Source organism: Anopheles funestus, chromosome 3RL, assembly GCF_943734845.2.
Source record: "Anopheles funestus chromosome 3RL, idAnoFuneDA-416_04, whole genome shotgun sequence".
In the NCBI taxonomy this organism is placed as follows: Eukaryota; Metazoa; Arthropoda; class Insecta; order Diptera; family Culicidae; genus Anopheles; species Anopheles funestus.
This window is the reverse complement of record NC_064599.1, coordinates 10,992,928-11,013,275: the sequence shown is the minus strand read 5'-3', so window position 1 is coordinate 11,013,275 and position 20,348 is coordinate 10,992,928. Positions and strand designations below refer to the sequence as shown.

General features: G+C 43.9%; 5 protein-coding genes across 7 annotated transcripts; 2 read left to right on the top strand and 3 right to left on the bottom strand.

Moving 5' to 3' along the window:
- Positions 1-262: 262 nt before the first annotated feature.
- Positions 263-6,171, top strand: LOC125771319 (arf-GAP with dual PH domain-containing protein 1-like). Its single transcript, XM_049441851.1, has 4 exons — positions 263-969; positions 2,940-3,165; positions 3,231-4,009; positions 4,076-6,171. Exons 1-4 carry the CDS (start codon positions 888-890, stop codon positions 4,138-4,140), a joined length of 1,152 nt encoding a protein of 383 aa, XP_049297808.1. The 5' UTR covers positions 263-887; the 3' UTR covers positions 4,141-6,171.
- LOC125771353 (alpha/beta-tubulin-N-acetyltransferase 9) lies at positions 6,172-10,421 on the bottom strand. Its single transcript, XM_049441895.1, has 4 exons — positions 10,334-10,421; positions 6,859-6,975; positions 6,688-6,797; positions 6,172-6,629 (listed from the first exon to the last, which is right to left on the bottom strand). The coding sequence occupies exons 2-4, from the start codon at positions 6,933-6,935 to the stop codon at positions 6,205-6,207; spliced, it is 612 nt and encodes a 203-aa protein (XP_049297852.1). The 5' UTR covers positions 6,936-6,975; positions 10,334-10,421; the 3' UTR covers positions 6,172-6,204.
- Positions 7,078-9,177, bottom strand: LOC125771329 (lambda-crystallin homolog). The gene is made up of 4 exons (XM_049441866.1): positions 8,919-9,177; positions 8,757-8,818; positions 7,765-8,143; positions 7,078-7,692 (listed from the first exon to the last, which is right to left on the bottom strand). The coding sequence occupies exons 2-4, from the start codon at positions 8,798-8,800 to the stop codon at positions 7,168-7,170; spliced, it is 948 nt and encodes a 315-aa protein (XP_049297823.1). The 5' UTR covers positions 8,801-8,818; positions 8,919-9,177; the 3' UTR covers positions 7,078-7,167.
- A 142-nt stretch (positions 10,422-10,563) lies between the features above and the next one.
- LOC125771285 (metal regulatory transcription factor 1) lies at positions 10,564-17,477 on the top strand. Of its 2 annotated transcripts, XM_049441776.1 has the most exons (6): positions 10,564-11,100; positions 13,290-13,353; positions 13,778-13,883; positions 14,088-14,364; positions 14,440-14,608; positions 14,682-17,477. In XM_049441776.1, the coding sequence occupies exons 1-6, from the start codon at positions 10,727-10,729 to the stop codon at positions 16,089-16,091; spliced, it is 2,400 nt and encodes a 799-aa protein (XP_049297733.1). In that variant the 5' UTR covers positions 10,564-10,726; the 3' UTR covers positions 16,092-17,477. The 2 variants fall into 2 exon arrangements, with proteins under 2 accessions (XP_049297733.1, XP_049297735.1); XM_049441778.1 differs by lacking the exon at positions 13,290-13,353 and having other exon boundaries at positions 10,988-11,100.
- Positions 17,478-17,529: 52 nt separating this feature from the next.
- LOC125771320 (trafficking protein particle complex subunit 3-like) lies at positions 17,530-20,320 on the bottom strand. Of its 2 annotated transcripts, none has more exons than XM_049441853.1 (2): positions 20,122-20,320; positions 17,530-18,198 (listed from the first exon to the last, which is right to left on the bottom strand). In XM_049441853.1, exons 1-2 carry the CDS (start codon positions 20,158-20,160, stop codon positions 17,701-17,703), a joined length of 537 nt encoding a protein of 178 aa, XP_049297810.1. In that variant the 5' UTR covers positions 20,161-20,320; the 3' UTR covers positions 17,530-17,700. The 2 variants fall into 2 exon arrangements, with proteins under 2 accessions (XP_049297810.1, XP_049297809.1); XM_049441852.1 differs by lacking the exon at positions 17,530-18,198 and adding an exon at positions 18,329-19,879.
- Between the last annotated feature and the right edge of the window lie 28 nt (positions 20,321-20,348).

The window sequence follows — 20,348 nt, the reverse complement described above, 5'->3', positions numbered from 1 at the left end:
GATCTTCGTTGTAGGGAGATGAATTATCATTTGGCTCGATCAATTATTACGATGTGTAAATTTGAATGAAGCTTTAACATGAGCTTAAACCATGCACATGATTTCAAAAAATCTATCAAATAATTTAAAAGCCAACCAATTTAAATATTTTCTTGAACATCTTGAGGTAAACATCGGAAAAAAATAAATAAATTGAAATTACACTCCTCGTCGAGCAAACTTCCCGCCATCGTTGCTCGATGCTCCACGAGGTGCATTAAAACGTCAACCGCTTTAGCTGTCAAACCATCACGAAAAGGGCCGGACCTGATCAAACCTTCATTCAGTTGCTTATTTTGCAGCAGAAAATGCGCGTAAATAATACATCTCGCTATATTTGTGCAATTATCCACTGAATCTAAGCACTGGCAGAAGTGAAATCAACTATCGAGTGCATCTTTGGCAGAGTAACATTAATTAGCGAAAAGAACAACCACCCGAAGATGGTCAGAAAATGGTGGTGCCGCATCAGGTTGGTCGCCCGTGAAGAATTTGTTATTGTGCACAATCAACTCCCTCCACTACTGGGCAGATAGTGCGTCGTCGTTGATTCGTCAAAAAAAAAGTTGGAATTTCCAGCCCTGTTACGAAGAAGTGTGAAAAGCGAATTGGGCCGTACGTTGTGAAGAAGAAATTGAAGTAAAGTAGCAATAAAACCGAGGCTTATAGCAAACCGCACGCAGGAAACACTCCACAAGTTAGTGTCTGTCGGTCGCCGTCGTCGTGGTCGTCGTTGCAGCAAGTGCACGTAGTGTGTGGTGTGTGGATGATTGTTTTTAATTTAGCAACACGACACAACAACTCCTCGCAACCGGGGTGGCACCCAGTAGCAATCGTCACCAGCAGCCATGGCTGACCAGAACGAGAAAATTCTTCACCGTCTGCTGCAGCAGGACGGGAACAGCATCTGTGCGGATTGTGATTCGAAAAGTATGTAGAGTGGGTTTGGATTCCTGTAATCTGTGGGCCTGTCTCTGCAGGGGTTGGGTTGGGTATGTGTGTCATCCTTTCATGCCCCAGAACACAGCTCAGCTTTATAATAGCAGGAAGTGTTCAAGGCGAGAATAGGCTAATAGGTTGTGTGGTTTAGCGCATTGCATAGTTTTCTCCTCAACTAAACGAGTGTATACGTGTGTGTGTGTGTTTGTGTATGTTTGCGGTGTTGGCAGTCAGTGTAGAAACGCAAATAGCGAAATAATGACTCATCCAATCATACATACTGGCTCGATCTATGCTTCTCTCTCTCGTCCCTGTTCGCATCAAAGCACACACTCCAACGTCATAAACAACCTCATCAATCTACGCAGGCCATGTGTGTGAGATGCTTTTGCTCCTAGCGTGGGGACGCCCTACGCAACGTGTGCTTTACCACCCCTTCTCCTAATCACCCCCCTAAAGTGCATGGTAGAAGAGAAAAGCATTGCCCAGAGTATAACGATTTAAGGGTTGGAGCTTCCTTCCCGATTAGAGCGTGCATCTGCAAGCCGGCCCAGTCCGGGCGACAGTTTGTTTTTCTATCTTAATACTATGGTACAGTCCATCCCCTGGCTTCCTGCCGCCCCTCATCGTTAAAACCCTTTCTGTTATGATGGGCTCCCTCACGTTCCCTGCACGTGCACCATGATAACACGGTGCATTATTAATGCGTAGAATACGATTAGAAGTGAAAGGAAGTGAGAAAGTCACACTACGTTAGTGAAGGTGAGAAGAAAGCCGCACACTTCCTTCAACCCCAAAGGCATTATAAAAGCACAATCATAATGGCTAAGCATGCAAGGGAAGAAGGGACGAGGGTGAGGGTCTTAAAAGGAAAAGGTAAAGGGATAAAAAATGCTCGTTAAAGAAAAGCGCAATAAAAATATCCCCCCTTCAATAATGTGTCTGGAAGTGGGCGATCGAACGTAAACAATTCTCAGCTCACTCTCTCACCCGCTCGCACACTCGCACGCTCTGTGTGTGGTATTTTTGTACTACATTAGACAGAGAAGGAAGAAAAAAACACACACAACTCCCCATTACTCGCAGCCACAAGGTTAACGCACTCCAGAGAAGAGAAGAGAAAAAAAACATAAAAAGAAGGGTGGTTTGGGGTGGCTGGCTGTGGTTGCTATTATTGTTACTATGTTCTTTTCTTAGCACCCTGTATTCTCGATCCTGGTTCTCGATACTTTCGTGAGTCGATTGTGCTCTCTTTCTAACACTTCTTCCTTCCTTCTTTCATTTGTAGGGGTTGTAAGGTTACACGGTAATGAAAGTGTTGCTTACAGTTTTCACGTGGCTTTTGTTCCTTGAGGATAAAAAAATGTAAAATCAACTAAAAAATTGCATTATTAATATCATTACAATTATTGCATTACAACACAAAATGCCCCTAAACACTTTATATAAACATATATCTCACAAACCCTGCATTCCCAACCAAGTCAATGTTGTGCAAGGGGTAGAAAGAGTGCTAGAGTGAGAGATGAGATACCTCAGTTTAATTCTGATCCGTGAGTCGCATTAAAATGGGAATGGAGTTGAACACTGAAATGGGAACGAGACGGAAATAGTAGAGCAGAGAGCATAGGACAGGTGTCGTCATGTTGCGTCATGGGTTTGTTTTGATTTTTACCGAACGGGTTCTACCCGTAGCCACCCCACCGAGGGTAGAAAATAAATAGAAATCACCTTTACGCTGATCAATGATGCGTTCGAGTGTGTGCAGGTGGGGGAGAATATTACTCGATAAGCAAACTTAACCATGCGCCGAGTGGGTCGATACCAATGCCGGTAGGGGAGAAATGTTAAGGAACCGAGAGAACAAGATCAACATAAAAAAATGAATATTGGGAGGAAGGACAAATTAAACTGTATAAATAAAATACTATAACTTCTACTTATAATGTCATCCTTTACAGATCTAGAATGGGCCTCGTACAACATCGGAATCTTCCTGTGCACCCGGTGCTGTGCGGTCCATCGCAGCATGGGCGCACACATATCGAAAGTGAAGCATCTCAAGCTGGACAAGTGGGAGGACAGCCAAATCCAGCGCATGATCGAGGTCGGCAACAAGGCGGCGAGACTGAAATACGAGAATCGAGTACCTGCATGCTACCGAAGACCGAAAGAAAATGATCCACAGTGAGTATTGAGCCTTCGAGTACCAATGTTTAGTTTTACTAATTGGCCGTAATTTGCTTTTGCAGAGTGCTGATCGAACAGTGGATAAGGGCCAAATATGAACGGTTGGAATTTTGCATGATCGAACGGCCGAGCTACACATCCGGCCGGATGGAAGGATTCCTAATGAAGCGCGGCAAAGAGGATAGCCGCTACCAGCCGCGCAAATTCGTACTGTCCGGGCTGCAGGACACGTTACGTTACTACGTGAAGGAAAAGCGCGAACCAAAGGCCGTTCTGCGAATATCGGAACTGAACGTGGTATACGCACCGTCCAAAATTGGCAACCCAAACTCGCTGCAGCTAACGTTCATGAAAGAGGGCACCACGCGTCACATTTACGTTTATCACGACGATCCGGAAGTCATCAACAATTGGTACATGGCGATACGATGCGCCAAGCTACACCGTCTCCAGATCGCATTCCCGAGCGCATCCGAAAGCGATCTCGTCGACCTGCTGACGCACGATTTTACGCGGGAAGGTTGGCTGCTGAAAACGGGCCCACGAGCAACCGATAGTTACAAACGGCGCTGGTTTACGCTTGACGACCGGAAGCTAATGTACCACGACGATCAGCTCGATGCACACCCGAAAGGGGAAATCTTTCTCGGCAACCAGCTCGACGGTTATAGCGTCCGAATCGGGGCGCCACCCGGTGCCAAAGATCAAGGTTTCAGCTTTACGCTGTTCACACCGGAACGGGTGTACAATATGTCGTCCCACAGTGAGCAAGATCGGGACGAATGGATTACCGCGATACAGACCGTGCTGGAACGACCGCTCAGTCCGCAGGACAACTCAAGTAAGTGTGGTGCTAGAACCAACCAATGTAAGCATTAATAATTGTTTTTGCCTTCTATCGTTTTAGTATCTGCTCGACTAATACGCAAGCGTGGTGGCACCAACCCAAAGAGTATCTTTACGGGTAGGTAATATAGCGTACAAAATCCCTCGTCCACTCGTCCCACGAGCTGCTGCTATTATGCGATGCAACGCGATCAGTGCGTAAGCATGTGCTTTCTTATCGTTTTTGCGCTCGCTCTCCGCTTCGTAATGATTGGACAAACAAATACCATCACTGTGGTAGGGCATTGTAACTCAACAAAGTCATAACATTTTATTCTTCAGCCTGATTGAGGCGGGCAAAACGGAATGGGTGTAGAAACAGAGCTCAAACTCTAAAAAGAAAATACGTAGATTATTACACGCACCCACTTTTTAATAGATGGAAAAGAAAATCAGCGTAATGAGCTGGTGGTAAGCGGTAATAATTCTCCATTTTTACTCTCAGTTTTAGACATTAGCTGCAGCACAATTCAATTATTTGCCTGTCCTCCTGTTTACAAACGGGAATATCCTCTGGATGGTATTTATTTTCATAATGTATTTTCGTTAGCTTTGTGAAATGGGATCCTACACTAAAGATAAGTGCAAGAAGACGTTAATTATAGAAGAATACATACGATGTCAGCCTCTCCCACTCCCACATACGGGCGCATAGACTAGTTGAGCGCGAAATATCGATCTATTTATTGACGGACACGGAGTTTACCTAAGGTACCGAGAAGCGCAACAAGCAGATACAAGAGGTCGCTGGGAAATACTCGGGCAAATGTAATAATTTACAATGTTTTTGAAAAAAAAGAACTAGCAGGAAAGAATCGGAGGCGCAGATGTGTGGGAATTTATTTTGCACATTCGCATTCTATTCCCGCAGTGGATGGTCCAGCAACAAACAATGCTGGAGGATATTTTTTCGTCTTTCTGTTTATTATTTCCTTTCTGCTTAAAGCGCACAGATGCACAAAATTAATCGTACTATTAATTGAAAAGGCACGCATTTTTGATGCAACACATTAGAGCAAGAACAAATAATATAGCAAAGTCGCGCATTGTTGTGGATAGCACAAGGCACTGTTTCGTTTCTGTTTAGATAAAAGCGGTAAGCTTCGGCACATAATGGATGATAACGATATTATGGAGAACGAAACGAAATTTATTGAAGGGCGAACATTTGTAACTAAACAGCATAAATAAGTTAATAACATAATTTCTACTCTCTACCACACAAGAGGGAATCAAATTTAGAAGTACATTTTGCTTACAAGTTTTTGTAAGCGCATTAGATAGGCAAAACATTAAAATTGATCTAAACTCGTGGTGCATTTGAAGTTTGTTGAGCGGAATCGGTGCTATGCCAGGTCCGTAACACAAAACAATCACTACGCAAAGCAGCGAAGGAGAAGGTGTAACATGCTGTTGAAATAACTGCAATACCACGTGGGCATCGGAAGCAACTAGCCAAACGTGATTGCGTACGTAGTTTTATATCGCTGGCACTATACTACCACGTGGTTCCTAGCCTCCGAGGGGTGGCGCAAATAGCTCTCAGCAGGGACAGTTGCAGATAAACTGCCGTTAACGTTCAGTGTTCAGCGCCGGTTTAAGCGTGTTTTTCTTTTCATTTTTGTAATACGATGTTTCATCACATACACAACAACTCCAGAAACTCTGCTCAAACTCTTTGTTTTATTGACGAAGAAGTGTAAAAACCAACCATAATAAGAAGAACAAGGGATGTAACGACCAAAAAGGCGTGTCCTGTCGGACACGGTTGATGCATCGAAACGAAACGAAATGCAACAATGAAATCAATACTGCCCTCATATATGCAATTCGCACACAACCACATGATTTCGGGTCGTGCGGAATCCAACAATCGTAATGTATGTATGTATGTAAGTGAGAGAGAATATTTGGAGACACGAGTAAAAACAAAAACTACAATAATCTGCCAAAAATAGCTAAATATTAGGAAAGTCGTACAGGGTTACGAACGAACGATTCGTGAGACGATACAGAATGTCTTTAGACGATACGGACGCTGGAGACTGTGGACAGCAACGAGAGTAATAAAAATAAATCTTCTACTTTGAAATACACGAAACGACACGGGATAACGAATTTAGATGACATTCGAATTAGATCTATTCAGAACTAGGGATAGGGATTGATCGAGTACGATCCTGCTTCATGTTTTAACCACGCGATCCAATCTTCGTCGACAGGTCGTCCGAAGGTGACCTCATGGAAGATGGGTGTACGCTTTGTTTCTTGGAATTTCATTCGTTCGAACATTTTCATCGCTCGCACATTCGTGTCCTTCGTGATGGCGATGTATTGCCGCAGGTGCAGATGTTCCACGCCGTACAGCAGCATCAAGATCGTTGCCTCCCAACCGTAACGTTTGCCCCGGGCTGCCGTTTCGGCGATCATTATTTCAATTTCTCCCACAATCCGATGCAGGGACGAACCGTCTTCCGTGTTGGATTGGATGAATATGTTAGTGTCACCCACCAGTGCTTTTATTTCGTCCTTCGTTTGTTCATAGCATTGGCGATCCAGGACGAGAAAGGTACACTCTGCAGTTGAAAGGATTCACTTATTCGGAATGCTATGGCTACCAATCGAATCACTTACTATCTTCGTCATTACGCCAGCTTTGCTGCATTTGGTATTCTTCCTCGAGGCTTAGTGGGTCCGATGCAGTTAATTCCTGCAATTCCTCGCTTTTCATCCACTGGTGATATCTATATAGAGTAATATCCGGATTAATTATTCCATTGGACAACCTTTACTGAGCATACTTACTTCTCCACATGTTTACGCTCGTACGGAACCAAGATAACGTTGTTGCCGATAATCTGAAGATGTTCGTTAAGCTTCATGGTGAAACCTTCTCATGGAGAAAACCTAAAGAGGATTGACCTAAAGAAAAGGTGTGAGATCGGCAATTAATTATCGATGTAAACCTAATTTAGATGCATTTTCTACAAGCAATTAAAAAATAATCATTCTTTACGCTATCAATCATAACTTTACGATCCTTTTATTAGTGCATATTTTGTTATGCATTACAGAGGTCAGATTCAGATAAAAAACAGAAGCGTTCTGATAAGCTTAAATATTTTTCTTCAGCTGAGCCAGCTTCGTCAAGCAGGCATCGCGCCATGCACGTCGCTCGGGCAGCTTGTCGATCGGTACCATCTCCTCCAGCTCCTTGGCCACTTGCTCCGCCACCTTGCCCTCCATTCGTGGCGTCGGGCCCATCGTTTGACTAACGGCGTAAATCGTGTTACAGTAGCGATCACAGTAGTTAAGCATTCCTTCCGCATTCAGATGTGCCGTTTCCAGCGGTCCAAGGAATGCATACCGCATGCCTAAACCTTCCGACATTACCACATCAATGTCTTTCACGCTTAGTATGCCGTCCGCTACCAGGCGCCAGGTTTCGTTGAGGATCGCATACTGGATGCGGTTAAGCGCGAAGCCTTCGATCTGCCGAGACAGTGTAACTGGCTTTTGGCCAATTTCCGTCATTAGCTCGCGTGCTTTGGCCGTGTACTCGGGTTTGGTCCATGGTGCCGGAACAATTTCCACCAGTGGCACATAGTATGGTGGGTTCACTGGGTGAGCCACTAGAACCTGGAATACGTTGAAGCAAAACAGGACTTTAAATATAATAAATTAAGCAAAATTAATACTATATTTACAAACCTGAGCACGATGCTTCATATCTTCGCTAAACAACGAAGGCATAAAGGTGCTGGTTGAGCTGGCCAGGATCGTGTTCGGCCCTACCAGTCCATCCACCTCGGTGTAAAGCTTCTTCTTGATGTCCAGCCGCTCCGGAACGCACTCCTGCACGTAGATAGCCCCCGCGAGTGCATCCTTCAGGTTGTCCGTACCGCTAATACAAGCAAACTGTTCCGCCGCAGACAGATTGCCCCGAAGAAGGCCCTGCTTTTCAATGCTGTCCAGTTCCAGCTTTGTTTCCTTCAGTGCTTTTTCCACAATATCGGGTATGATATCGTAGATGGTCACCTGATAACCAACGCCAGCGAACAGCATTGCCCAGGACCGTCCAATGAGACCGCTGTGGGAAGGTACGGAGCAGGAAGTAAAAGCATTTGCTCAATGTCAGTGGTAGGTCAGTAATGTGCGGTGCGGTGTTTATATTTTCTGTTTGCGGTGACTTTGCTCTATCTCTACCGTTAACTGCACCGAGAATGCAGTCGTTTGAATGAGTTTAATTGTGTTTCTGTAATCGCAACCCGTCGCAAGAGCAGTGGAGGGCCGTACGAGGTCTAGAACATATGTGCCCTTCATTTGACTATGTGTCCTAGAAAAAAAGGGACTACCATTGGCAATCTTACTGACATCGATTGATTACAAGTATAGTCAGTTTTTTAAGAGTGCCATTTATTGTACGGCAAACGAGTGCACTTTTAAGTGTTGTGCTAATATTGAAAATACGATATGAAGAGCATAAGTATAATAAAATAAAAGATAAACGATTTCATCGATGAGGTCTTCAGTGACGAACTTTTTATGTTCGTTTGATAGAGTTGTTTTGTTAATCTTTAACTAAATCTAGATGTTTTATGTTCAATTGAAAGTATTAAAAGAAAAGATGTCTCAGATGATATATTAATTCCAATTCCTAGCTAAGTTAGTTTTAAAAAAAACTAAATATACTCCTTACTTACCTTCCAATGATGGCAACTTTCTCTTTCTTCATTTTGCTTGCCATGCTTGCCAATCCACAAATCTTTCCGATCGTGAGCAGAAAAGGGGAAGATAAATAGATCGTAGTTTATTATTATATATGATCACCGGAACACTCTCACAATGTTGCTGCAACCACTCACCACTTGAATATAGGATTTAAACAATGCGGGAAATCAAACACACACAATAGGTTACTACGTAAAAGGAAATACTTTCACTATTTCGTCAGGAAAAAAGCGCTACTTGCTGCTGGATGCCGGTTAACACAAGTGAGTCTGAACCGGAATGCTGTGTCGAACTTCGAACAGCAAGCTATTAAATCACGCAAAGCAAAAGTGTCCCAGTGCGTCCTATCGGGTAGAAGGAATGGTAGCGACTGATCGATCTCGGGGTAGTTTAACCCCGCATGTAGATAACACGAGGAACCGGCCGGGTGAGTATGCCCACGCGGCGCGGATGAAACTGGGTAGGAAAGAGTCGCGTGTATTCCCGCGGTTTGTGCTCTACGCGTCAGATACGCGTTGTGTTTGTTTTTGTAAGCGCAGTACGACGCTCAACGCCACCACCCCGCGTTGTGTCCATTTTGTTGCATCGTTTGAATGACCAACGATACGCACATCCATTGGCAGAATGAAAGATGATTTTGGGGATGTGCTTTATTGGGATGGTTTTAGTTAAATTTAATTCCGTTAAGGTCAATAAAAGGTGGTTGTAAAGATTGATGCATTCCTGCTTTGGTAACAGAACTTTAAAATAGCCACTCTATCGGGCGTTGGATTCCAAGTTTGATCAAGGATAAGAAACAACGCCACCAAACAGTAACGACGCGTCAGATAAGAACTGATAAATATATGAGCACTGATAGCTGCTGGCGTTAAAACCCTTCACCAAGTGCTTGAGCTGTATTGTTAGGGTATAAAAAAGATGTTCCATATTTGAGTGGATATTACAGCACACAACTTCAATGACTTTTTCCTCCATTTGCCTTGATTATGGACCTCCCTTGGTTTCCTTGGTATGGTGTCAGACAACTTCAAGCAATCGGGTTATCAACGTTTCTATCCTGCGTGGATTTCATTCAACCGAACCAATTAACCCCTTCCTAATTTGAGGCTATCGGTTAGAATAATTTAATGCATCATTGCACCAACCGTACACGGAAGCCTTGATAACGATTAGTACACTTGTCGCTGGTAATTGAATTATGCTGCCACCTCGGTTCCCAACAACATAATCACCCATCTGCCTAGTTTGAATCTGGCGGTCTTGTTGTGATGGACATATAATTCGTTAGCGTGACGAGGTCAACTGATATGGTTTAGTGACAACTGATAATGAGCTGCAGGAAAAACGTGGCGGTAGTTAAATGCAAATTTTATGCGGGATGTTTGTGTTGATAAAATAATAAAGGAAAGTAAATGAAAAATGAATTTCGAAGGAAAATTCTTTACACCTAATCTGTTGATTTAGAATGATAGTCAAATTCATTTTGTTTTTCTTTGCATGCGAATGTAAGCGGAGCATAATGAGGAATTAGAATAGTTGTTTTACTCACTCAGAAAGGTTTAATAGATCAGTTAGTATTATAATTATCACTCTTTGGTAGAAAAGTTCTGAACATATGTGCACTGTTTACGTTTCATTGCATATAAACAAAAACAATTCGGTCCTGTCAGGTACAGAACCGTACAAATGTATATTCAATCCGGAGCATGACAACAGTTCCCGCGCTTCACAGATTGGATAAATGTCATAGGAATGTCAAACGGGGTTAAAATAAAAATAAAAAATCTCCCCAAAAGACGACGGAAAACAGCGGAATTATAAGTTCGGAAAGTGTAGTGAAAATTATCCGCGCAGTGTTCGCGTTCGCGATTTTCGTCCCAGTTCCGGTGAATCCTACCGTAGTGTGAAGCAAGCGTAGTGCAGGCCGGGTTTCCCCTACGACATGATGAATTTCGCTCTTAGCAGCCAATTCTATATCGATGCTCTAGAACGTGCGATTCACGAACAAGTTCCGCAGCACTTTCAAACGCTGGCGGAAGAAAACCAACTCAATCCGTTCGATCTCGTGCCGCTGGACATGATGACTACGGTGGTGGATCCATCGGCGGATGGAATCGCCTCCGTTGTCGGAGAGGAGAACGAAACAAAGTTTCTGCAGTCAGCGGAAAACCAGCAGCTGCAGCACCAGCAGCAGCAGTCCGACGAACAGCACAGTAGTAGTGGCAGCGAAGGCAACCCATTCTGCGACATCAATGATAATAGTATTCTGGTTGAGTTTGAAAAGATAGACGATGAGCTGGATGAGGACGGAGGATGGTACATAGAAGACAAGATTACTTCTACTTTTCCATTAATGATTCATTTGTTGCATCTTGTTGCTACGAATTCGTCCATTTCCTTGTAGCTGTTTGAACCGAATCCCTCTGACCTTTGCAAGAGTAAATCCACTACGCCAAACCATTTTCTGCAAATTTTCCTATCTTTCTTTTGCCTTATGCGCGCTCTTATCAGTAAACGCTCTTGTTTATGGTTTTGTTTCTCTGTACGCACTCTACTAATATACCCTTTCTTTGTATTCCCTATCATCTACCAGTTAGGATTCTGTAACACGATCCTGCTTAAGTTTTATGTTCGACAAACAATGTTTCAGTGATCAGAAGAGGATTAGAGACAGAACGTGGAGTTAAATCGACCCAATCTCTCAGGACGTTGGGCTGATGAATTTTTATGGGCCACATTCCATCCATCGGGAGTGTTCATAAGCGAACATTGGATGGAATTAGTGAGATTGTGTCCGTTTTTTTCCCACGCGAAATGCCCCTTTCCTTTGCCGAACCGAAACCATGGCTTCGACGGCACGCCGCTTCCAAAATATTTATTAATAGAACTTCCTACTTTGTCGTGGGATCTTTCTCCCGCAGTTCGTTCTATGCGAGGCATCTCTATGCGAGCGTGTGAGCACTTTTTTCCCTACGCTACACGACCAGTCTCGATTGTTTTGGCCACTGGTCGAGGTTTAGTCGGTGGTTTTTGTGGCCCAGACGAAACGGCGTGCCGCACAGCGTCCGGTACGGGCATGGGCAAACAAATTGGAACAACGGTTTTGCGGGTCTTTCGGAGCTAGATGAAGCATCACACTAATAATGTGTTTTTTTTTCGTCACTTACCGTCACGTTCGGAGGAAAAGTTCATGATCCCCCCCCCCCCCCCCCCCGATGTCTGTGTCGCCTTAAGAGGGAAAGAATAAATCGTTCAGTTATTACAAACAAAACGGCCAAAAAGGAAAGATTATATTTAAAGCATCGTCACGCGCCTAGGACAGACCACAACGGAGCGTGGCCACTTTGGTGTGGGCGATGCAAATTGGTTTGAATTTTCTCCTAGGGCCGACTGTGTTCTGCCGGGAGACACCCGAACAAGAGGGATTTTGTTTTATTCTCGTTGTTTAACTTGCAGTCCATCCCTATGTGAATGTCGACGAGCAAAGATAGAGGCACTGTATCTGTTTACATTATCGTTGCAGGTGCATTACCAGCTTCGGGGCAATTTTTGGGAAGTTTTTTTTTCCTGGGGTGTCGAGTGCGAACACGAATATCACCAGTCAACGAGAAGATGAGAAGCACGGATTAAGGAAACACTGCACGATCACCTGTTGACTGATCCGATGATATACATAGAAACACATGGAAAAAGAGTAACTGAGAAGTAGTGACCTTTATCTAATTGGGTTGTCTGTAGTGCCATGTACGAAATTGTCCGGTCTCATATGCTTGCCATTTGCCCCACAGCACAAATGAAGTGTTAATACCGCACTTAATGATTTTTGGCTGTTTGTATAGTTGCCTGCCAGGACTTACCATCTAAACAGAAGGCCATGCAATATTTGTGGTGTGTGTGTGTGTATGTAAAAATAGCACCATGACGATTGGTGTAAACATGAAAACATATTCACATATGGCAGAGGGGTGGTGTAAGTTCCTCCCGTATCATTATCCGTCTCAAACGGTGTATTACTTCAATGTCAGGAAAGAGCGATACAGACAATCATATCGTTTTGTTGAGCATAAAAACATGTTTACGATTTCAAACGGACGAAGGCCCTTTTATTTTTGATTATTAATAACTTTATACGGAGAGAAGAAAGAGAGTATGAGAGCGTAATGAAGTATGTATCTTTTTTATAATTGTAACATGTGTTGCTGTAGAGATAGATTTTGGAAGTAGCGTAAAAAATATGGAGTAGTAACTGTAGCATATTTAGTGCACTTTCTTATGGTGGAATGTAATACACTCCTTATGAATAATCCTTTTCCTCCCCAACAAAGCTTTGTAGCTGTTTTGTTTTTATATTAATTCTATTCGTTCTGTCGCACTATTTTTCTTCCTTCATTATGTTCATTAAACGAAATTAAAGCACATCTCTTGAGTTTATATTCACTAAACAATACGAGACATAACGTACTGATGCTGATGAATTCCGTTTTCCAATTCGTTCCTCTATTCAGTAATAAAGAAAACAATACTCTATACGAAGACGGAGAGCCATCGCATGCCACTATCACGATCGAGGTACACATATAGAAATGTAAAACATAAGCTATGAAACAAATGGTTCCGAGTTATTGATATTGATGCATAAAGCATTTTTACAATTGTTATGAGAAGAAGGTTCAAAACACAATAATTCTGATTTAAAGATATTTTAAACTTCGAATAGAAAATTAAGACAGTAATCTTGTAGTGTATCTAAAGCATAAGGTAAAAATGGTAGCTAGTTACGTAGTACAAACACTTGTCCTTTAGTTTAGTTTGCTATAAATATAACTTTACACAAATTTCTATTGTAGAGAGAACCACACTTATTGTAAACAATTTGTTTATCTCCTATTTTTGTCGTATTAATGATTCCTTAGCAGATCAATTTAATGTACGAGATTGTGCGAAGATACATGAACATGTATATAATGTTTTGTTCGTATTCGTTCGCTCGCAGGGTCCGGACAATCAAATACTGGCCCGGTATCGGTGTAACTATGGCAGCTGTAACCGAAGCTACAGCACGGTAGGCAACCTGCGGACACACATGAAAACACACCGAGGTAAGCAGTGCAAGAAAAATGTTTAAACTATTCTACCCATTAATGCATGCTAATGTGTTATCTTCTATTGCTAACGATGTGGAAAATATGGATAGGATAAGTACACAATCCTGGTACGCTTAGTGTGATCTCAGCCGTTGATCGTTGATGTTATTTAAAATGAAATATTTATCGCTTCATATCCTCCTGTTTGGCTTTCGCTAGGTGAATACAAGTTTAAATGCACCGAAGAGGGTTGCACCAAAGCCTTCCTGACTTCCTACAGCCAGAAGATTCACATACGCGTCCACACAAAAGTGAAACCGTACATCTGTAGTGAGAGCAGCTGCCGCAAAGCATTCAACACACGGTACCGGCTGAGGGCGCACGAGCGGCTCCACAATGGCGAAACGTTTAACTGCTCCGTCTGCCAGAAGGTTTTCACCACGCTGAGTGATCTGAAGAAACATTCGCGTGTTCACACTCAAGAGCGACCGTACAAGTATGTGTTTTTTAATGCGAGGGGCCTACATTTTGGTCAGCAAAGATGGCTAAAAACGTGTTTTATATATTTTAGATGCAAAGAAGATAAATGTGGCAAAGCGTTTACTGCGTCGCATCATCTGAAAACGCACATCCGGACACATTCAGGCGAGCGACCCTTTGCGTGTAAGATCAACGATTGTAACAAATCCTTCAGCACACCCCATAGCCTGAAGACACATTCAAAAACGCATGAAAAAGCGGTAAGACGAATGATTTTGTCTAAATAGCTTCGTGGAGGCGTGACTTTTGCTAACCTTAAACATTACTTTTTAGAAGAAAAAGTTCTCCAAGTCTGCCAAGATGAAGAAGGTTCGTTCATCGGCTGATGATCAGGAAGCAGAAATGTCCTCGTATGATATAGTGGTTATAGAGGATGAGCATGAAGCAGATGGGACACATGCAATCGACAACGGGAATGATCAGACACCGAATGTACAACAGGTTGATATGATTTCGACCGCTCCTAGCAGCATTGTGACTCCTGGGGATGAATTTAGCTTCGTACAGGTGAACGATTTTCACGAATCGAAGGCCCTCGAGCTGGCACTGGCCACGGAGGAAGAGCTTAACCCACAGTGGATCGACATTTCGATGTTACAAACAAAACCGCTCGCCGCGCTCGATCCTGTAACGTCCGCCTGTGTAGCGCTACCAACCAATGTTCCGTCGTATGTGGATCTTTCCTTCAATGTGAATGTCGCTGACTATCTACCGTCCACGGAAACGAATGGAGTAACCACATCCCCGGGTGGAGCGGTTCTTACCGGAGATCTTGCCGCTGATGGATCACAGGTGTTTACCATCGAAAATTATTTCGACGAAAATTTGTTGGAAAGTGCCAACGCCACGGTACAGATTGATCGTGCAATACAAAATAGTGAAAAGCGTGCTGGCGGTGTGAAGCAAGAGGAACAGGAAGAAACGGAAAAATTAATCAACGAGCTGTTTGCCGAGGAGTTCCTGCCGAAACTAAATACTGATGCTATGGGAAGAACGCAAGGGGGCGAACCATTGGGAAGTAGTGGTTTCGTGTCGGTTAATAAGATGGAAAGCGCTCAAAACGAACCAAACAACATGTTAATGAACGCTCCGATCGCTGCACCGGATGTTTCGACGAAAACACTGAAGGACATAACGGCCGATGCAGATATTTGTCGTTGCGTCAACTGTCAGTGTGATCCATTGCAGGGATGCATTGGAGGATGTGGTCCCGAGAATCCTTGCCGTGGAACAACGGCCGTAAGTTCGGAATTTAATGTTTCTGCTTTGATACCAACCATGTCCCAGGCGCACGATCGACACCATACACAAATGCAACAAGTAACGCCCATTGAGGCGCAATCCGCCGTACCAAGCGGTATGGATTTGCTGGCAATACAGCAGCAACCTCAGCAATCGATTGAACCTCCAAAATCGTTGCAATCTTCTTGTTGTAAAGCATCGATAGCAGCCAGCGACAACGGTATTGGTGGAATCGGACCGAAGCTAACCGATCAGCTGGAACCACTGACCAATATGCTGAAAAGCTTGCAGAACTGTTCCTGTGCTGGACCGCGGGATGGTCATTCGAAGGGTTGTTGTGTGGTCATTTGTCTGAAGACGCTGGAAACGCTCAAAAAGGTACTGAGCACACACTCCAGTTTGATCCACTGTCACAATAGCAGTAGTGCCATAATCAACTGAGTGATTCGAAACCGTCTGTCGGTTGGTGAGTGAGTTACACTTAGTGCAATAGATTCACGTTTAATGCAAAACGCAGTACAAACATCTAATCGCGAAACAGTCCAATCGTTGTTAGTGATAAAAGCGGGAAAAAAGGAGAAAGGAGAGATTACCGTCCTAAGAGGACGATAGCTGAAACGGTTCTATTCGTTGTTGTAGGAGATATTATGTTTTAATGCGTTTGTTTTATTTTTCTTGTTTGTTACAAATAGTCTTAGTTCCATGATGGAAACGGAGGCGAGTAAAGTTTACCGTTAAGAGAAGAATATTGAAAATGCTCACGGCAGTAATGCGGCCGGCCTTTTTGCTATTGCTATCCCAACGACTTTCCCTATACTGAACTATTAACTTAATCTTTTCTATTACTTCGATTTAACGTAAACAATCTAGTTTCCAGTCTTTAGCGTTAATGCTTAATTGTCCACATTCTCCAAGAAACGCCTGATAGATTTCGCATTTGTCTATATAATTCCCCCAGGGGGAATCTCGATGTGAACGAAACCGTGCGAGTAAAAAAGGAGTCTGTTATCTGTTGTTTATTTGTTCCTATTAGGGGAGGAATCGGCAAGTCCGGCAACTTTGTCAATATTTTTGCAATACTGCTAGCTTGAAGCTTCAAGTAATGTTACTCCTGATCGGTTTAAAATCAGCTGGCGACATCCTGAGGGACGACTTTGCCGATCCCTGCTATGTGCTACGTTAGTATTTTAGTATTACTATCCTATTTCTCTAACGGAACTGTCCGCTGTGTATTTCTGCTAAGTACCTACCTATATCTATCTACTATTAAAGTGCTGTAGCTTTGCTATTACATTCTTTATTGTGCCAAATATTACAAAACTATGCCAAATGTGCAATAATATGCAGTCGGAAGTTAAAGCTTAAGCATGATAACCAGAGTCAGTTAGTTTTGCGACAATTGTTTTGTTGGGATTGAATAGAATTTAAATGCATCTGTAAAAGATGATAATATGCGGCAAGTTATGAAGTAGTCGAGTCAGTTGTTTTCATTTCGGGGAGCTTACTGTTAGTATAGAGAGTAGAATTCTCTCAAGCTTTTCGTCAGGAGTAGATATCGCGGGACGAAGAAACGGAGTGTGGGTGAAAACACAGTCAATTTTAGCAATTAGTTTTAGTATGCTTTTAACCTAGTCATTTTGTTCGTACAAGGCCGTCAACAATAGCGTTCGTTTTTGCGTTTAACGATCAGAGCAGAATTCGAGGTACCAAAGCAAACACCATGGGTACGGTAACGAACAAATGCAACTTGCCAAGGAGCACTACTGTTTGCAGAACAACACCCAAACTCATTACAAAATAGAGATCGACACATGTGTTTTAAATAAATGTAAACCGGTTTTTTTCTCTTTTCCGAAACATTGAAACATCATCCGTCTGGTTTGGGGGGCTCCTTCTTGTATGTATGTAATGATTTTATTGGGTTTAACAAAGAATATCAAGTGTGCTTGTTTTTGTTCGGGATTCGTCCAAACAGCGCACCGTCTATCAGCTTCTTATCTGCACGGAATGCATGCTAAATGAGGGAAATGGTCGATATACGTAACATAAGTTAATCTTCCCCGGCCGGTACCGCGTCCTCCAGCCGCCGTACAAACTTCACCCGGATCTCGGTCGTGGCGTCACCCTTTAGCTGATCCTGACTGAACCAACACTGCACCTCCAGCTGTACCATCTCGAGCGCACCACGTATGCATCCGCAAAGGATGGAGCTGTAGCGTAGCTGCTGATAGTCTGCGGGCAACTCCACAAACTCCGTCAGCGGGTTCGTATCGAAGATAAGCGAAAACTCATCCGCCGAGGCGGCCCAGTTTGAGATGGTCGGCTGCACGTTCAGATACATCCGGAAGGCGAGCTGTATTTTGTCGGCTGTTTCGCGCATATCCAAACACCGGCCCGAACCGGTACGCGAAAGGAAGTCCTCTATCAACCGCATTCCCATGTTGAAACCGATCCGATCGAGTTGCTTGTTAACATCTTCGACATTTTCAAAATCGCGCAGCATCTGGGACACCAGCGCTCCGTACGTCAGGGTCAGTAGCTCGGAGTTCTGCAAACGCGAACGGGAAAGGGAATGATCAGCAGGAAAACGTAACACGTAGGCAGGAGTGATTCGAAAGGAGTTCCGAAAACAACGCACCAAACGGACGGAAGGGAAAGCAAGCAGAAAAAGAGGTCAGTTTTACTTTAAACTATGTTAACATATTTATTGCGTTTTAAAATTCGTTCTTAGCACAACTTAATTCTTATTTTTGGGGTCTGCACTCTACTACTACTAGTTGAGCCGGTTAAACGGTGTTTTCGGTAACGCCCCGACACAAAATCGTACCCCTGATAAGCGCGATATTCCGGCTAGCCATTAGGCAAGACAGATAACTGCTCTAAGTTCTAGCCCTTAAAATATCCTACAATTCGTAACAGAATATCGGTGAAATCTCTTTCATGGCCGTCCAAATCTTCCGTCCGATCCGTAAACTTATTTCGAATGGAACCGGCCACCTTCACCCCGGACCCGATTCATCGCATGTCGGTGGCGTGATTCGTGGAGATATTTTGGTCGCTGTTTCGGTATCTTGCCCATCGCTTCTAGCTTGGCACGAGCCTGTCGTCGTTTAAGAATACGCTTGTACTGCTTGGCGTTCACGTACAGTGGCTCTTGCTCCATCTCCGTACCGGAACCGGACGTCGTTCCTAATACGCTGGGTGTACATTCCGTAGTCGCGCTTGTATTGTTGCTGTTCGTCGTTGCAACCGATTTACTGCTGCTGCTATTGTTGGTGCCTCCCTGTGCTCCTACACCGACTTGAGGAGATTGTCCTATTGTGACCGTGGTAACGGGGGTGCCCATTGGGAGTTGTGGTTGGGAGACCGGTACGACGGTAGCGGTTGGTGTAATTGTGACCGGTGCGGTGACGATATTCTGAAATGCGCTCGCATCTATAGTTGCCGACGTTTGAAGATGCTGATGCTGCTGAAGATGCTGCTGATGATGCTGAGGAATGGCTTGGGCGACCGTAGCCGTGGGAATTTGCGTGAATGTGACCGGAGCAGTTTGCAGGTTAGATATGTTCCCGTAAGTAGGTACCGTACCTGCGGTACCTATCGTTTGGGTAGCCGGAAGTTGCACGATCGGAAGATTTACGCTCTGGTATGCGGTTTCCGGTGCAGCAAGTGCTTGGTAGAGTAGCGTCTGACCGTCCAATGTGTACTGTACAAACTGTTGCTGCTGCGGAGCAGCCTGTATAGTGGCACCGGTTGGTGGACCTTGCGCCAAGGCCACCGTTTGTTGCGGAAGAGCTCCAATCGGAATGACTTGAATTGCGGGCGTACCTCCGGTTAACTGCTGCTGCAGACTTTGCATGAATAATTGCTGCGAGTTTGGGTCTGGCATAACTTGGCTCAGTTGCACTAGTTGCAGGCCTCCCGTGCCCGGTCCGGCTGCCCCAGTGGCTCCGCTGATATCTGAGAAAGTGATGCCACCGAGCGTATTGGCTCCAGCTGCGTTATTCATCGTGAGCATAGTCTACTTCCAACTGGAACTAGCGAGTGACCGATCGACGTGATGACCGCCTATTTCAAACTTTATATTCACACTATAGTACGCGCTAAAACTTTCAATGAAACACACGCAAAAACACTTCTTGAACGCGTTACTGAGGAATCCGAAGCGACGCAACCCGACGGATACGGAACATGAAACGCCTATGTGACACCGGTTTTACTACTCCTCACTGAGGAAAGAAACAGAAAGACGAAGATAAGGCGTTTTCAGAGATCAGAACGAAGCATTGTTGAGAGACGTTTGTTTTCGGAACCCTTATTTCGGAAAGCAACGGTTAAAGCAATGTTTTCTAGGGGGCGTAGGATATTGTTGTGAATATGTGTGACGATGCGTACGGAACACGGCATGTTTCATACACTCGTCGGTCGGACTAGATTTTCCTCAAACCCAAGCTTGCTATCTAGCGCTTACCACTTTCTTCGTATCAAGACGCGTGCTTTGGCGAGACATCTTCAAGTTGTTGGTACGTCTTTTTATCGAATTATCAATGCTTTTTTTGTTACAGGTCCTGGATTAATGCACTATTACCTACGATGGAAAACAAAATTTTCCTCTGTTTTCTGTTTGATGGTGTCAACAAGCGTCTTTGACAAGTTGGGTAGGATTGGCATAGTGGATAGTGAGCGATCTGTAGGTCA

What these genes read in the sequence shown, in the direction of transcription:
- LOC125771329 (XM_049441866.1), bottom strand. Translation starts at nt 8,800, where the DNA reads ATGGCAAGCAAAATGAAGAAAGAGAAAGTTGCCATCATTGGAAG. An exon ending in AAAGTTGCCATCATTGGAAG is followed by an intron (nt 8,144 to 8,756) that starts GTAAGTAAGGAG and finishes ACCTTCCCACAG; the next exon opens with CGGTCTCATTGGACGGTCCT. An exon ending in ATATGAAGCATCGTGCTCAG is followed by an intron (nt 7,693 to 7,764) that starts GTTTGTAAATAT and finishes AACGTATTCCAG; the next exon opens with GTTCTAGTGGCTCACCCAGT.
- LOC125771285 (XM_049441776.1), top strand. Translation starts at nt 10,727, where the DNA reads ATGATGAATTTCGCTCTTAGCAGCCAATTCTATATCGATGCTCTAGAA. An exon ending in ATGCCACTATCACGATCGAG is followed by an intron (nt 13,354 to 13,777) that starts GTACACATATAG and finishes GTTCGCTCGCAG; the next exon opens with GGTCCGGACAATCAAATACT. An exon ending in ACACATGAAAACACACCGAG is followed by an intron (nt 13,884 to 14,087) that starts GTAAGCAGTGCA and finishes GGCTTTCGCTAG; the next exon opens with GTGAATACAAGTTTAAATGC.
- LOC125771353 (XM_049441895.1), bottom strand. Translation starts at nt 6,935, where the DNA reads ATGAAGCTTAACGAACATCTTCAGATTATCGGCAACAACGTTATCTTG. An exon ending in GAGCGTAAACATGTGGAGAA is followed by an intron (nt 6,798 to 6,858) that starts GTAAGTATGCTC and finishes TACTCTATATAG; the next exon opens with ATATCACCAGTGGATGAAAA. An exon ending in CTGGCGTAATGACGAAGATA is followed by an intron (nt 6,630 to 6,687) that starts GTAAGTGATTCG and finishes TTTCAACTGCAG; the next exon opens with AGTGTACCTTTCTCGTCCTG.
- LOC125771320 (XM_049441852.1), bottom strand. Translation starts at nt 19,668, where the DNA reads ATGCTCACGATGAATAACGCAGCTGGAGCCAATACGCTCGGTGGCATC.
- LOC125771319 (XM_049441851.1), top strand. Translation starts at nt 888, where the DNA reads ATGGCTGACCAGAACGAGAAAATTCTTCACCGTCTGCTGCAGCAGGAC. An exon ending in CCGAAAGAAAATGATCCACA is followed by an intron (nt 3,166 to 3,230) that starts GTGAGTATTGAG and finishes TTGCTTTTGCAG; the next exon opens with AGTGCTGATCGAACAGTGGA. An exon ending in CAGTCCGCAGGACAACTCAA is followed by an intron (nt 4,010 to 4,075) that starts GTAAGTGTGGTG and finishes CTATCGTTTTAG; the next exon opens with TATCTGCTCGACTAATACGC.